Source organism: Acomys minous (assembly GCF_964271855.1).
Source record: "Acomys minous genome assembly, chromosome: 8".
Taxonomy (NCBI): domain Eukaryota; kingdom Metazoa; phylum Chordata; class Mammalia; order Rodentia; family Muridae; genus Acomys; species Acomys minous.
In genome coordinates this window covers 9,547,266-9,563,711 of record NC_140489.1, presented here as the reverse complement: position 1 = coordinate 9,563,711, position 16,446 = coordinate 9,547,266, and the positions used below count along the sequence as shown (strand labels likewise).

Here is a 16,446-nt window from a genome sequence, read left to right as displayed (position 1 = left end):
CCTCCTGAGAGCTGGGATCACAGAAAGCTGTGTATCTCCTGTGTCTAATGTTGGGTTCATACATCCCTTCTAGCAATCATTCCGCTGATGCCTGTGTTTTTATTTGTTTATGTCAAGTCATTCCTGCTTCTCTGTTGTTATATCTCATAGATTTTAGCATGTTGTGTTTCCATTTTCTTTTTTCTTTTTATGAATGTTCTATCTGCATGTACACCTGAATGCCAGTAGAGGGCATCAGATCCCATCCTAGGAGGTTATGAACCACCATATGAGTGCTGGGAATTGAACTCAGGACATCTGGAAAAGAAGCCAATAATCTTAACCACTGAGCCATCTCTCCAGCTTCCTCTATTTTCATTTTTTAAAAAAGACTTATTTATTATGTATCCATTACTCTGCCTGCATGTACATCTGCAGGCCAGAAGAGGGCATCAGATCACATTGTAGATGGTTGTGAGCCACCAGGTGGTTGCTGGGAGTTGAACTCAGGGCCTCTGGAAGAACAGACAGTGCTCTTAATTGCTGTGCCATTTCTGCGGTCCCCTCTATCTTCATTCTTAAACTTTATTTATTGTTATTTTATGTGTATGAATGTATACCTGCATGCATCTAAATGTATCACATATGTGCATTGCCTGGGGAAGCCAGAGGAGGCTGTTGGATTCTCTGGAACTGGTGTTACAGGTAGATGTGAGCTACACGTGGGTGCTGGGAACTAAACCTGGGTCTTCTGCAAGAGCATCAAGTGTTCTTAACCACTGAGCCCTCTCACCAGCCACCCCCTTTTTGTTGTTGTTTTTGTTGTGGTTTTGTTTTAAGAAAATTGCTCATGGCTTATTTTTGTTCATTTGTTGATGGATAGAACTGGGTTGTTAAAAGTCCTCCATGCTGTTGTATCAGGAGCATGTCCTGCTCCTACACATGTGACAACCTGCTGAATGCTTTATGTCTTGTGCTGTAGAACGCACATACATGTCTAACTGTTATGTACTCTTATGGAGCTGTTCTCCCACAGTTACATCATCATGTCTTAACTGCCCTTTTAGAACTTTCCTCACCTGATTTCTGTCGTGTCTGGTGTAAGGATGGCAGCTCCTGCTGCTTAGGGGTTCTTTTTGTGTGGGTATCTCTTTTGATGCTCGACCTTTGAGTTCAACTGTGCAAGTGAGTTTCTTGCAGGTATGGTATGGATGGGTCTTGTTTTTCCAAACTACTCTCCATATTGTGGAGTGTAGTCTGGTCTCATTCAAGGTAATCGTTAGGTGGGAGCACAGTCCTGTCATTCTGTTAACCAGCATTGGGTTTTATCTCTTATTGTTTATGTTTTGGTATTTTTCTTTTTAGTACTGATACTTTAATAACTGCTCTGCAAATGAATTTTACATTCAGGCATCATCATCATCATCATTATTGTCAATAGTGGTTATCCCTATGTTTCCAAATGTAGGAGTTTCTTAAACATGTCTTAAGAGGGTAATCCAATGTTGAGGGCTGGAGAGATGGCTCAGAGGTTAACAACACTGGCTGCTCTTCCAAAGGTCCAGAGTTCAACTCCCAGCAACTGCTTGGTGGCTCACAACCATCTGTGAGATCTGGTGCCCTCTTTTTGGCATGCAGCTGTATGTGCAGGCAAAACACTATATGTAATAAATAAATCATTTTTTAAAATTCCCTCATGTTTTTTCTTCTCTTGGAGACTTCAGTTCTTCTGTTCTGAAGAATTGCTCTGCTGGGCGTGGTCATATACACCTTTAATCCCAACACTAGTCAAAACATGGATGTCCCAGTACACTGTGGACGTGTAGAGTGATGTCTTTCTGGAAAGCACTCTAGCAGTTTCTTCTAAAGCTAAACAGAAACTTAACATGAAGTCAGCAAGTCTATCTGCACAAAATAAATTAAAATATATGTTCATGCAAAGACATACACGAGTATCACAGAAACTGTGGCAGATAAAAAGCAACATAAAATGTCTTTTAGCTGCTGGATGGAAAAAGAAAGCATGATATTATCCATATAAAAGAATACTACCTAACATTAACAAGAAACAAACCACTCAGCCCAGGCAAACCTCACAGGCATTGCATCTGAGACCGAGCAAAGCTGTCATTTTCTTGAGACAGGTGTCACTGCATGGCCCCGGCTGGCCTGAGCTTGCTCTAGTGGACCAGGCTGACCTCAAATTCAGAGTGACACCTGCTTCTGCCTCCCACATACTGGGATCAAAGGTGTGCACCACCAAGCCCAGCCACCCCAGCCACTCTAGATGTCTTTAACTTGATTTTATTATTGAAATGTAGATTTTTGTGTGATGGGTTTGGATATGAGTCTTTTATTTTATCATAAAATACAGTCGCCACTATTATAAAACCCAAATACAAAACACCCCCCAGTTCTCATTGTTCTCAGTAGCAGGCACAGACCCGCCGTTCTGTCTCTCTGTGATAAAAGTTTCTGAACACTTGTTCTCTGTTGTGTCTTTGAGACTCTCCAGGCTTGTCTCTTAACTGCAGCCCATCTGTTGACCTTTTAATTTCTCTTTTCCCCCCACTTCTGGAAGTTGTAGTTGATTTTTTTTTTTTTTTTTTTTTTTGGTTTTTCGAGACAGGGTTTCTCTGTGTAGCCTTGGCCATCCTGGACTCACTTTGTAGACCAGGCTGGCCTCGAACTCACAGCGATCCGCCTGCCTCTGCCTCCCGAGTGCTGGGATTAAAGGCGTGCACCACCACGCCCGGCTGTAGTTGATTTTTTTATTTTTAATTTGTCTAGTGGGCTGGGGAGATGGCTCTGTAGGTAAGAGTGAATGATGCACAGCATGAAGACTCAAGTTCAGATCGCCAGCGCCCTGAAGCAGTGCTGGGTGTGGCCGTGCCTGTCAGTGAGACCAGCCTCCAGGGTTAGGGCTGGGGGTAGTTCAGGACGTGACACAATCTCAGGCAGCTGGCCACCTACTTAGGTGAAAAACACCAAGTTCTAGGGTTAAAGAGAGGACCTGTGTCGAGGGAACAAAACAGAGAGCGATATAGGCATATATCTGACATCTTATATGGCCACAGCACAGGTACATACATGAATACACACATGTTCACACGTATACACACATGTATAGACCACACACATAACCCCATACATGTACGTATGCGTGCACACATGCTTACACCACAACTATATACACATACATACTGTGCACCCATGTACATACATTCATACACCGTGCAGTGTGTGTATACATGTACATTTTAATAGGTTTTCTGCGGTGACAGAGTGAGCCAGTTTAAGTCAGGGTAAAGCATAAAGGCAGGGTTACTGGGTGCAGCTCTCAGGCAGGTTCACTGGTCCCAAGGAACAAGGCCAGGGAAGTCGGCATGGGGAGGGAGACAGGATGGGGAAGAGAAAGAGTGTGAGCACACAGAGAAGATGAGAGAGGGGGAACCTAAATGTCTGGGTTATATAGGGAAGCCCTGCCCTATATAGGGAAGTTCAGGGTTGGGGGCAGGGTGTGCCAGCCATGCCCTGTAACAGATAGGGGCCGAGGGATGCTGGGAGAACCCGGAGGCCAGGTCCACTTTGGTATGTTAAATGGGCACTTCAGCTGCTTGTCCCGGGTCTGAAACCCAATACATATATTGCATGGATACACACGTACACATGTGCTTACACCACACACACACACACACACACACACACACACACACACACACACGTCCAAAAGAAATGTCTTAAAATTTAAAAATGTTTTGCTATTCTTTTGCATGTACTGTCAAACGTGTCATTTCCTTAAATAGAGCAAACACTGGTGTTTTCCAGCCTTTGTCAAGAGAGACTCACACCGGCAGTTGTGACATCTTGCTCAGAATGTCTTATTCTGTGTGCCTCATCATTTTTTATGATGTGCTAATCACCATACTCAAACATTTTAAACAAATTGAAGGCTAGAATGAAAGCTCTTCATCATGAGTTTGTTTGTTTTTCTCTAACCAGAAACCTCTTGCCAAATACTTGTAGTTTGGGAGTTCCTTAAACCACGACATTTGACTAATAAATAGTCAGCTAGGCCAACTGCTCCTCTCACCCCTGTAGTTGCTCTAAGTGGAGCCTCTTTTGGCTGGAGTACCTCAAAGGTACGCTGTGTAACCTGGTGATGGTACCCTTAGTGAGGAAGATGCGCCACCTATGGTGGCTAACAGAAGTGAGGGTGTGGGCAGATTGCTCTCTGTCATGCTGTCATACCCCCCTTTGCAATGCTGCAAGTGCTAGGAATAATTCGTGAGGTGCACTCTGGCGCCCCGCCCGTGAGCCCCACATCAGCCAGCTGTTCAGGACTGCTTCACGGCCTTGCTGATCCTTGGAGTCGGTAGTAGCGTGAGCTAACAGACATTCTTTTTCTTACCAGCTGGATATATAAAAACTGACTGGGGAAAGCATTATCTATCTTTGAGTACCAATTTTCCTTGGACCTTTCTATGAGTAGCTATTTTACTGTCTTTTATTTCAGGGGAATCTTTAATTTCAGCTTTCTTTCTAATGTTAAAATGCACGATTTTAACCCTTCATATGCCTTTTAAAACATTTTTGTATGAATGATTTGTCTGAATGTATATATGTGCACCATGGTTGTGACTGGTGGCTGTGGAAGTCAGAAGAAGGCATCAGATCCCCCTGAAACCTGGGATGCAGATACTGTGAGTCACATGTGGGTGCTAGGAATTAAACCCCTGTCCTCGGCAAGAGCAACAGGTATTCCTAACTGCTGGGCTATCTCTCCAGCCCTCCTGCGTAGTTTTGCACTTCTCTTTACTTTTACTGTGTGTGTGTGTGTGTGTGTGTGTGTGTCTGTCTGTCTGTCTGTCTGTCTGTCTGTCTGTCTCTGTATCTGTCTGTTGTGTCTGTGTATTTGTATGCATATTTGTACTTACGTGTGGCGCATTGGTGTGTGCACCATGGAACATGTTTGGAGGTCATAGGCTAACTTAGCTAGGTATCAGCCTTCAGCTTCCACCTTATTTAAAGCAGGTTCTTTTGTTTGATGACACATACAGTAAGTGACCCAAGGGCTTCCTGCCTCTGCATCTCATCTCTCCGTAGGACCAGTGGGATTACATTTTGACATGAGCCTAGTGATTTGAACTTAGTCTCTCAGAGTTGGATGGCAGACACTTTACCCACTGAGCCAGTCCCCGGCCCCCTCCCTACTTGTGATGCCCTGGGTTCTGGAATGGCGGGATGCTTCCCAGGCTCATTCTATACCCTCCTCTCCAGGCCTGGCCATAGCCATTTTTCAGAGTCTCAGTTCTTTTCAGTGGAGGATTCTTTGACGACCAGAGTCTGTTTGTGTGCTGGGAAGGGGAAGGCTCGTTGTTACTGGGACCCAGTACTTTTAAGTACTTTGTAGGAAGGGAGGGCAAGTATATACTGTTTTAAATCATGGATCCATTCGATATTTCTATTTAAATTTTATACTGTTTTATTTCTTATTAAATGGGAAAATCTTGATTCCTCCCATTCTCAATATGATTGTGGCTGTGTGCTCTACTGAAACAACTGCAACATCAGTAATACTGACATTATTATAGACTAGAGCTTTGAATTGGTTCTTATTGTAGAAAGAACTGTTACCATTTGAACTGGGGTCCCACTAAAATTTTAAATAGGGCTAGAGATACAACTCCGAGATGTGCACAACCCTGGGTTCCATCCTCAGCACCCCGTGGCGGGAGGAAGTACCAGGGTGAGGGCTGCTTTACCCTCCTGTGCAGGAGTAGACTGTGCCTTTCAGCTTTCTGGGACCTTTTGCCTCCTTCAGGGATGGTTCCGATTGCTCTCGAGGTTAGGTGCATTTCTCAGTGCTTGGCGGCTCTGTCAGCTGCTGAGACCTCCTCTTCTGTGCCTTGGAGACAGTGGACGCTTCTGCAGAGCTGTTGCTCTTTGCTCCTTGCTTTCGTGTCACCTTGTGTGAGATGCCTGTCCCATTGTGCTTGCTCACTACTGGGTTCTACAGAAACTTCAGTCATTTGTACACCTATATGTACTTAAGACAGTATTTTGTTTTTTGTTTGTTTGGGGTTTTTTTTGTTTGTTTGTTTGTTTTTTTGGCTTTTCGAGACAGGGTCTCTCTGGCTGTCCTGGATTTGCTTTGTAGACCAGGTTGGCCTCAAACTCACAGGGATCCACCTGCCTCTGCCTCTGGAGTGCTGGGATTAAAGGTGTGCGCCACCACCACCTGGCTTGAAACAGTATTTTGTACTTTAATTTGGGAGGTTGATTATAGTCTTCAGACCTACTCATTGAAATGAGTTTCAGTCAGTCCCTTCATTTGACATTTTGGGGTCTGAAGATAAAAATGCTAAATGTTAAATGAAACATGGGGTTGTTTGGTGTGGTTTTGGTTTTGTTTGTGTTTTTTTCAGACAGAGTTTCTTCTGTGTAGCCCTGGCTGTTGTGGACTCACTTTGTAGACCAGGCTGGCCTTGAACTTACAGCGATCCGCCTGCCTCTGCCTCTGTGAGTGTTAGATTACATGTGTGAGTCACTGCACCCAGCTGGTTTGTTTTTTTTAATGACTTACGAAAGTAGTAAGTTAACCATGACTTGTTTCTTGAGTCTGTTTTCTGTGTTTTTAAAAACAAAAAGTCAGCCAGGTGTGGTGGGTGCACACTTTTAGTCCCAGAAGTCTGGAGGCAGATCTCTATGAGTTTGAGGCCAGCCTGAGCTACATAGTGAGACTCTATCTCAAAACAGTAACTACAAAAATAAAAACAAAAAGCTAGGAAGAAGCCAGTGTGGGCCCAATCTGTGGGCAAGAAGCCCGGCAGGAAGATCGCTAAGTGTGGGATCTTCGTAAAAAAAGTCCTTCCATGACTGGTAGAATTCCTTAGACTGGCTTTTCCAGTGTCAGTTAAATCTCACCCTTCTTTGTGAAAGCACAGTATTCCACCTTCATTCACAGCGTTTACATTCTATAATATAGTTGAAAGTTTTCCCATAAAAGTACATATTCTTACTGCCTAAAGTTGTATTCTCCTTATGTTTACAGGAGGTCTGGCTCCTTGCCTGCTTGTTGAAGAATAGTAACAGTGGCATGAGAGCATGCCACCAGGGTGCCTGCCCCTGTTGCAGCAGCTTACACATTGCCAGGCAGGGAGCCGTTCGCTTGTGAATCTTCTGCTCTGCCCCAGCCCTTTGTTTTCTGACTGCTTTAATGCTGTCTTCTCTTGATTACCTATATGCCCTGGTGAGCAGGTGCCAGACCACAGCAAGTTCTTAACTACCTGTGTGTGACCACAAATGACCCCTGGCCAGCACCATGCCATAAGTAGTAGCCAGCAGCCTGTTGGACAGCTGAACCTGCAGCCAGCCCCTCCCCATCCTGCAGGCTGCCCTCCTCCCTACACCTCTCTTGTGAGCTGCTCAGCCTTTCCAGGTGGCACCTCAGGTTTCTAACTACCACACCGTCTCGCACTTCATGTATTTAGCCTTCTTCACCACTCACCTAGATTTCTTCAAGCCCTTGAATTCTGACCTTTATCACACATGTGCATGCATGCATATCTGTGCGCATACATGCGTGACTGTGTTGTGTGCACTGCTCCTCGGGCAGCCTCTCCCTCTCCCTCCAGCTAAAGACCTGGTTCCCAGACAGCTTGCTTTCCCTTGAGGCATTCCATGGCCCACTGCTCCTGCTGTCCAGTGTCTCTTGAACTTTTCTAGCTCAGACGTTGCTTTCCTCTTAAAAGTGTGGTAAGGTGTATTAGAGTGCTTGTCGTGTGACACACACACTACAGGTGTGGTTCAGCCGCACGTGCATTTATAACCCCCCAGGCTCCGTCCACACTCTCCCCAGACTCCTCTTTGCAGAAGCTTCTCCCTGCAGCAACGTCATCCCCTTCCCTCCTGTGTCTCTGGGCAGTCACCACTCTGCTGTCTCTGGAGTTGTTGGCTGCAGGGATCTCATACATGTGGAAACCTCTTGTATTTGTTCTCCATCTGGCTCCATTCGCTTTGCAAGCTGCCCTCAAGGCTCACCAGAACTTTACTCCTTCCTGAGGCTAAATGATGTCACAGTTTATATGCTGCCATTCCCCTTACTGGACAGCTTAGGTAGAAAGTGCTCAAACATGCTACCCCTCACCACATCCTGGCCATTGTCCCTGGTGTCCATGAGGGTGTGACCTCCTGTGTGTCTTACAGATCCAGAAAAGTCATGTTGCATTTGCTGGAGGAGGGACGAGCTGTGCAGCTCTGGCCAGTCCTTTCCCATCCCTGCAGCATTCATGGGGTCTGCTGTGAGTGGTGCTCAGGGGCCCAGGCACTGGCAGTGTCGTGGCTTCCTCCTCCTGGCTCCATCGCTCAACTGACCTGCTGTAGGTCTGCTCAGGGTGGAGTAGACTGCAGAATACAACTGGTGTGGAAACTGTGGTTTTCGTTCATGGTTTCCTGTATTCTTGTGAGCACCTGCTCTGGTCAGAAAGGTGTCCTAGTCCAGCTGCAGGATTTAAAGTGAGCCCAGGTTTGTGGGCTGGAGCTGGATAGGCAAGCTTTACTCTACCTACCGTCCCTGAGAAGAGCTCTGGTGGCCCTGCTCAGTCACTGGAGACTTGCTCAAATCAACAGGGCCACTAGAGCCTGTCCCTTTGTCCTTGATGCTGGCAGCAGACTTTCCTGGCAGCCTTTGAGCAGAGCTGGGCACTAGTGAGCTTTGATCTGTCTAAGGAAAGTCTATTTTAGACTACAAGTGAAGCCAGAGTTTCCAGGTTAGACTTCTTACCCAACAAGACCCACAGCAGCCATACGCACACAGATCCCAGGAGCTTTAAAAAGTGGCACTGGCCAGCCCGATGCCAGCATACTGCCACGGCAGTGCCACAGACTTGTAGGTTAAAATGCCAGTTGGGGTGGTTGAGAAAGAAAAAGAAAACTTTTGGCTGAATTTAGAAATGAAGATTTGAATATTTCGTTGAGAAATTCTGCCTGAAAGTAAACCCAGTAGGATGTGTTTACAGGTAGTTTTGGGTTTGTTTTTGTTTTTGTTTGAAATAGAGAACAAAACAGTGACATAGAACCATAGAATACAAGCCAAGGCCTTTCCAGGTCGTTGATGCAGTGCAAAGATTTTATACCCAGGATCTGCACAGGGAGGGACGGCGCCGTTACCCTGCAGGAGGCTGAGCTGAGCTGGTGGCCACTGTCTCGGCACTCGTTCCAGTCTTCACTTGCAGCCCCAGCCTAGAGGCCTGGAAACAGTATTGAGAATCACTGGAGAAGATTCTAGCACTAGACACAGGTGATGACTGGAAGTCGCACACCCCTAAATCTCCCAGTGGTATGGGGGCGGGGCATCTTCATGGCTGTGGGCGGTGCTTACTTACAAGGTTGAGCATATCCCTCTTAGTTTTGCACTGCCAGGGAGTGACGTAAAACAAAGCACAGTCAGGGTCCTCTAACAGGTGGGCTCCTGCCTGTCCAGCATCTTCTCTGAATGCATCGACAGAACCCACCAGGGGCCACACACTGCAGGCTAGCCTGGGGGTTAGTCGCCATGGAGCTCCTGTAGGTGGCTCTGCTGTGTCCCCACAAGATGCACAGGGTCTTTCCAATATGCTGCTGCTGGACAGTGCTGTGCTGTGAGTGGAGCGATGGTGCAGCTGTCTGCCACCGGCTTGTTGGGACTGGGCTTCTTGGCATGCTGCCTGGGTCCTGCACTTCATGCTTGAACTCAGCAGGGGTAGCAGAGTCATTTATGACATGGTGGAGCATAAGTTGCTCCATTTCTAGCCAAAGAAAGAAGCTTCCTGGGCCTCTTCCTGCGTGTCCTCCCTTCATCAATATGTTCTCCCTTCGGCCCCATTGGAGCAAATGATACAACTACTTTAGCAGTGCTGAAAACAGTGAACTCTCTCAAGAGCAGCTGTGTCACCCCTCAATGGCCTTTTGGACACTGAGAAATTACATGGCCTTTTCTATTCATATTCCTAATTTTTATACATACATACATACATACATGTGTGTGTGTGTGTGTGTGTGTGTGTAAACTTTTACAACCCATGTCAGTCTCTTTGACATTAATGTAGTTTACAGTATCTTAGAATCATAAATAAAATTTCATGTTCTCAAAGAATAAACTTATTTTTTTCCAAGACAGGGTTTCTCTATGTGATAGCCCTGGCTGTCCTGTCCTAGACTCATTTTGTAGACCAGGCTGGCCTCAAACCCACAGAGATCCAGCTGCCTCTGCCTCCTAAGTGTTGGATTAAGAATAAACTTCTTAGGAATAAACTTAAGGAGTTGAGAAACTCCTTGAGGAAAATGCCAAGACACTCAAAATGAGCTAGAAGGCAGCACTGAAGGGAAGGAAGGGCAGCCAGTGCCCTTGGATTGGAAGACTAGGGTGGTGACGAGGCCAGTGCTGTACTCATGACCTACAGACGTAAGCAGTGCCTGCCAAAATATGGATGATGTTTTATCTAGAAATAGAAAACTTCATCTTAAAATCCACTGGGAAGATCAAGATTCCAAGTCTTGAAAAAGAAGAAAAGGGCTGGAGTACTTAGGTATCTTGGTGTTAAGACAGCAAAGTTACAGTAAACAAAGATGGTCTGCTTTTCCATGACAACACCCAAGGCCAGTAGACTAGAATAGAAACCCAGGGGTAAATCCAGTTCCAAGGGGAAAGTGCTGGCAACTGGAAGTCCACAGGCAAGAGTGAGGTTGGAGTCTGCCTCACATACATTCAGAAATGAACTCAAAATAGGTCAAAATCCTTAAGTGCTGTGAAGCAAAAGTATAAAAGCTCTTTGAAGGGTGGGGAGTTTATGATATTAGATGAGGCAATGGATTTTTGGACACAATGTTAAAAAGTATGGATAATAAAAGAAAAACTAGATAAACTGGATGATATCCAAATTGAAAAGCTCAGTATATGCAGGGGTACACAGCAGAATAGACAAGCTACAGCGCAAAGGGAGATATTTGCAAACCACTTGCCTGATAACAGGTAACATCTAGACCATATGAGGAACTCCTACACATGAGCAAGAACAAAACAACTTCATATAAATAATATGTAGAAGAGTTAAGTTGACGTTTCTCAAAGTATATACAAATGACCCATAGGCCTGTGTATACAACCTCAGACATCACCAATCATTGATGGTGCAAGTGAAAATTACACCGAGATCACACAGGCACGTGTGGCACATACACGCACACACACACACACACGTTGCTGGTGTTGTTGGTAGGAAAAGCAAATTGTACAAGCACTGTAAACCAGTACCGAGGCATTTTGTAGAACTTAGAGTGGAATACTGCAGCTCCACGTGAGGGTGCACAGCCAAAGAATCTAGACCACGGAGCTGTGCGCTTGGGAGTGGTTAAGGCACGGCTGGCGGGGCAGCTGGGGGTCTGAGTTCTGTCCTGGGCACACCCTCTTGGTGGAAGGAAAGGTCTGCTTCCTGCAGGTGGTACTCTGATCCATGCCATGGCGTGTGTGGGCACACACACCCAGGTAAGTGTAGTAATATATGTCCTGGTAATGTCAGATTTCAGCAAAATTTAGAAATATGTTCTGAATGAGTTGTTTCATTCGTGATTATTATATTTCGAGAATGGATTCTTAAAATAAAATTACTAAGGAAAGCCTCTTGGTGCCTGTTGCTAGACCATTTCCTAAGCTGCTGAGCACAGTCTGTAGCTCTGCTGTCAAAGCTCCCTCACTGTCCTTTGAATCATTAGAGCTGGCCAGGTGAGATGACGGCTCAGTGTAAAGGTGCTGCTGCCAACCTGGGTCCTGTCCCCTGGGACCCACGTGGTGGGAAGAGAGAACTGCTCTAAGCTGTCTTTCATATTTGTACCTTGACATGTGTGCACTAAATAAGTGTAGACCAATGTATATAAAAGAAAAAATTATTGTTAACAATAGATACACATACTTTGTTGTGCAGTTACTGACCATTCATAGTTCTTTTTATGTGGACTAGAGAATTTAAATCCTAAGGAATTACTGTTTTTTTAAAATACATTTTATTAATCTATATTTCCATTTTTTAAAAAATTTACTCTGTATACAGTATTCTGCCTGCATGTGCACCTGCACTCCAGAAGAGGGCACCAGATCTCATTATAGATGGTTTTGAGCTACATGTGGTTGTTGGGAGTTAAACTCAGGACCTCTGGGAGAACGGCCAGTGCTCTTTTCTTTCTTTTCTTTTTTTCTTTCTTTCTTTTTTTCTTTTGGTTTTTCGAGACAGGGTTTCTCTGTGTAGCGTTGCCTCTCCTAGACTTACTTTGTAAACCAGGCTGGCCTCAAACTCACAGTGATCTGCCTGCCTCGGCCTCCAGAGTGCTGGGATTAAAGGTGTGCACCACCATGCCCAACTTCAGCCAGTGCTCTTAACCTCTGAGTCTTCTCTCCATCCCCCGTTTTTTTTTTTTTTTTTCTTTTTTTTTTCTTTTCAAGACAGGGTTTCTCTGTGTGGCCTTAGCTGTCCTGGACTCACTTTGTAGACCAGGCTGGTCTCGAACTCACCGAGATCCACCTGCCTCTGTCTCCCAAGTGCTGGGATTAAAGGCGTGCGCCACCACACCCGGCCCCATCCCCCATTTTTATTTTGTTTTGTTTTTTAATAAATTCTTTTGAGCAGGATGGGGACAAGCAGAAGAAGGTGAATCTCTTGAGTTCAAGGCCAACCTGTTCTACAAAGTGAGTCCAAGACAGCCAGGGCTACACAGAGAAACCCTGTCTCAAAAAAACAAAACAAAACATCAAAACTGTTGTGAAACATACAAAGCAACTGGCTTCAGACTTGAGCCGTGTCCACCCGTCAGTGCTTCTCTTCTTTTCTGGCTGTAGGGGTGATATTTCTTTCTCTTCTCTGAACGTGTGGGGTTGGAGTCATTGTGACTTGTTTTGCGTTTGCTTGTCTAGCTTGTCCCAGATTTATTTTGGTGTGAGGAAAATACTTGAGTTGATTTTGCTGTTTTTCAGTTGGTTGCTGTCTCCGAGCTTCTAAAGAGCCAGCTGTTTGTATGGTTCTCTCCGTTCCACCCGCGTGGTTTATTCTTCGTTGGCTGAGTGCGATTGTTGGTTTTGGGCCGCTGCTCCTGTCCCTTGATCTTCCTCTGATATATGCCTGATCACACTCTCATTAATCTGTTGGCTTTATGGTTGGTGGCACAAGCTCTCTCTTCAGAATAGTCCTCATTCTGTCATTTACCTTGAAAAATAAAGAGGCCCACCTGGGTTTTGAGTGGAAAAGAACTGAAGTCATTGAATCGAACACTGACTCAAGTACCTTTAGTTACCAGCACCTCCAGCTCCTGAGCGCATCTTCTGTCTGTTAGGTTGGTTGTTTCTCCTCCTCCTCTTCCTCCTCCTCCTCTTCTTCATCTTCCTCCTCCTCTTCTCTTGTTTGTTTATGTTTTTAGAGGTTCAGGAGTTTGGGGAGGTTCTTTTTCTCTTTTTATAGAGTCTTGCTGTGTAGTCTAGTGTGTCCTGAACTCCCCCTGCCCCACTGATGACTAACAGTGTGGTGCCCCTTATGCCCAGCTGCAGTATGTTTTTTCATTAGTGATTTCCAGATTATAGTCTTAGAATTCTTTAAAGAGCTTCTTTATATGCATAAGGTTTCCAAGAGTATGGGAGAAATCACTAATAAAGCTTGAAATCCTTTGATCTAAGATCATTAGGAAAAATACATCAAAAAGTATCTTTCTTCCCTTTGCCTTTAAGCCTGCCTATGTTATATACAGCTCCCTGTGTTTCTGTATTCCAGCTCATCAGCACAGCCCTGGGGTACATGCATCCCCCACCTCACCTCATAGGAAGTAGTAAGTTATTGGCAGGCAGAGGACAAGAACTGTTTGCATGGACTCTTACTTAGCTCCTGTGGGCCCCTTAGCTGTTTATGTCTGAGTGCATCTGACATCTTGAGTGAGGAAATAATGTTGAGGCAAGTGAGCCTTGCCCTCAGACTGCCTGGTCCAGCACTGCCTGCTTGGGGCAGGAGGATATCCACTCCTGTCAGACAAAGTGGGGGTGGGGAGGTGGTAGGGATGAGGTCAGTTGAGAAACTCCTGGAGAAAGTGGGCAGGCAGCATCTCATTTACATCACCTTTCTGTCAGAGCACAGGCAGCTCCTGTGCATGCAGATGTAGAGAACACCATCTGGTGGACTGCTGAGAGATAGTGTGTTAGGGCTGAGGTGTAACTGACTCCGCGGCAGATCGCTTGCCTGGCTACCTGAGGCCCCAGGTCTATCCCCGGCCCTGCGAGGTCATCACTGCCATTGTTGTCTGCTGAGCATCTTTGGCACAGAAGGGATGAGATAGGAATAGACTCTTTTCCCTACTCAGCTCCTGAGGAGGTAACGTCTTCGTCCTTACTGGTGAGGGAGGATCTGATAATCACCCTGAATAGTTGTAGGGGTTTGTTCATTCACAAAATAAACAAAATGGCACAGCATAATTTCAGATTTTTTTTTCTATGAAGTGAAGACATTCTCAGTTCTGCCAGAGATATTCCTCATAGTTACTTTCCTTTGGGTCTAGCAACAGCATTTCTTTTCATAAGAAAATCCTTTCACCAACATCTCACGGTGTTCCAATTCCAAACAGTTTTTCTTCGGAGAGTAGTTTTTGTGCATTTTTTAAAAAGACATGAATAGTCAAAACAAAACAAAACAAAAGATAAGAATAGTAGTATAGCAAATGAATGGTAAAACAACTTAATATTTAATTTTTTAAAAGCAAGCCTTAACGAGTCTAACATAACATTTTTAAAATATAAAGGAAGAGCGGACCAGACAGTTGAGTGGGTAAAGGTACTTGCCACCAAATCTGAAGACCCAGGTTTGATCCCTGGGACCCGCATGGTGGAGGAAAGAACTGTTTTCCTGGCAGGGTGTCCTTCCTCTGGCCTCCTTATGAGTTGTAGACATGTACACACACGCACTAACTAGATAGATAGGTGGATGGATGGATAGATAGATAGATAGATAGATAGATAGATAAAATGTAAAATAATGTCTGCCCTATTCTATGCCTTTAAAAATTTTTCATAGCCATAGAGTAAACATACATTCATTTGTAGCACCTCCTGGCTATTGACTTCAATAGAAGTTTGTTTGTTTGGTTTTGGGTTTTTGTTTGTTTGTTTGTTTGTTTTTTGTTTTCAGACAGGGTTTCCCTGTGTAGCCCAAGTGTCCTAGACTTGCTCTATAGACCAAGCTGGCCTCTCGAACTCACAGAGATCCGCCTGCCTCTGCCTCCCTTAGTGCTGGAATTAAAGGCCTGTGCCACCACACACAGCTCTTGCATAGCTTTTAACCCTCATTTTTCTGGGGTTGAGGGTGAAAACTAGGTCTAAGAAAGAAACCTGTGTCCTGATTATAAATCACTTGGTTGCCCTTTTGGTAGTGAGGAGTCTGAGCACTGATGTATCGGAGTCTTGTAGTAATTAAATAACCATTTTCTTTTTTAAAACTGGGTTGCCAGAATGCTACCAGAATGCTCCTCAAATAAGTACTCGGACTGGAGGTAGAACTTAGTGGCAGAGGGTTTGCCTAGCACCAGGCCCTAGGTTCAATCCTAACCTAGTGTTTAAAAAAATAAAATAAAATAAAACAAAAAAACTATTAAATGAATAAACTAAGAGCTGGGAGGTAGAAAGTATAGTACAGGTGGGTATGAGGTGCCCCTGCATTGGGGGAACCAGTGTGGGAACCGGGAGAAGCATAGAGAATGAGCGTGGATATGCTTCTGTTTTCTGGTTGCTCTCAGAGCCGTTTGCTCACTAGCTGGGGTGTTGTGGGCCCTGGTGATATCCCCTGAGAGCTGGGATTCTTACCTAAAAGTTAGTGAGAGGCAAACGTTGCAGAAAGCCGGAAATGCCCAGGCTTGTAGTGCACACACTGACAGCCAGAGAGAAGGCTCTTTCCCTTTGCAGGCTTTTTTTTCCAGTGTCATTTTAAGTTGCAGCTTCTGGCCAATCAGCGAGCTCCATGCCCACTGACATCACGAAGCAGCCAGTTCCCTCCAGCTGCAGAGAGCTTCAGTTTGTCTTTTTTTTTTTTAAACTAAAATGGAGGCTGGTTTCTTGCCTTAAGGAGTACAGCGCCCTTCCCGCTGGAGCCTAGATGTTGACATGTAATAAGGCGGGCAGCGGGATGGTGGTGGATGCGGCCAGCTCCAACGGGCCTTTCCAGCCCGTGGCCCTTCTCCACATTCGAGGTGAGTTATTGTGTATTCTGCTGACCGGAACCTTCCGTGGGTAGTTAATAAATGGCTATTGTGCTTTGGATAGGAAAAGCAGGAAGCCTAACCAGCAAATCCCCTCCACGTTGGCGGGACTGCACACAGTCAGGCTGGGGTGTCAGTGCCGATCGGTGGGCATTTTACACATTACTTACAAGGCCCGAGGCTCAGGAGGCCTTGCACGCAGAGTTCAAAGCT

The 16,446-nt window shown here is 45.3% G+C and overlaps 1 protein-coding gene across 10 annotated transcripts in view; it reads left to right on the top strand.

Moving 5' to 3' along the window:
• The window catches only part of PPP2R5C (protein phosphatase 2 regulatory subunit B'gamma), a 128,366-nt gene that overhangs the window by 24,188 nt on the left and 87,732 nt on the right, over nucleotides 1-16,446 (top strand). For 2 of the 10 annotated variants that reach the window (XM_084793493.1, XM_084793496.1), the window contains exon 1: nucleotides 16,011-16,224. The exons of 7 other annotated variants lie outside the window; for them this stretch is intronic. In XM_084793493.1, the coding sequence (XP_084649619.1) occupies nucleotides 16,131-16,224 (94 nt within the window). In that variant the 5' untranslated portion in view covers nucleotides 16,011-16,130. Of the gene's footprint in view, nucleotides 1-16,010; nucleotides 16,225-16,446 lie in introns of those variants that run through there. One more of the 10 variants, XM_084793488.1, reaches the window with a different exon arrangement.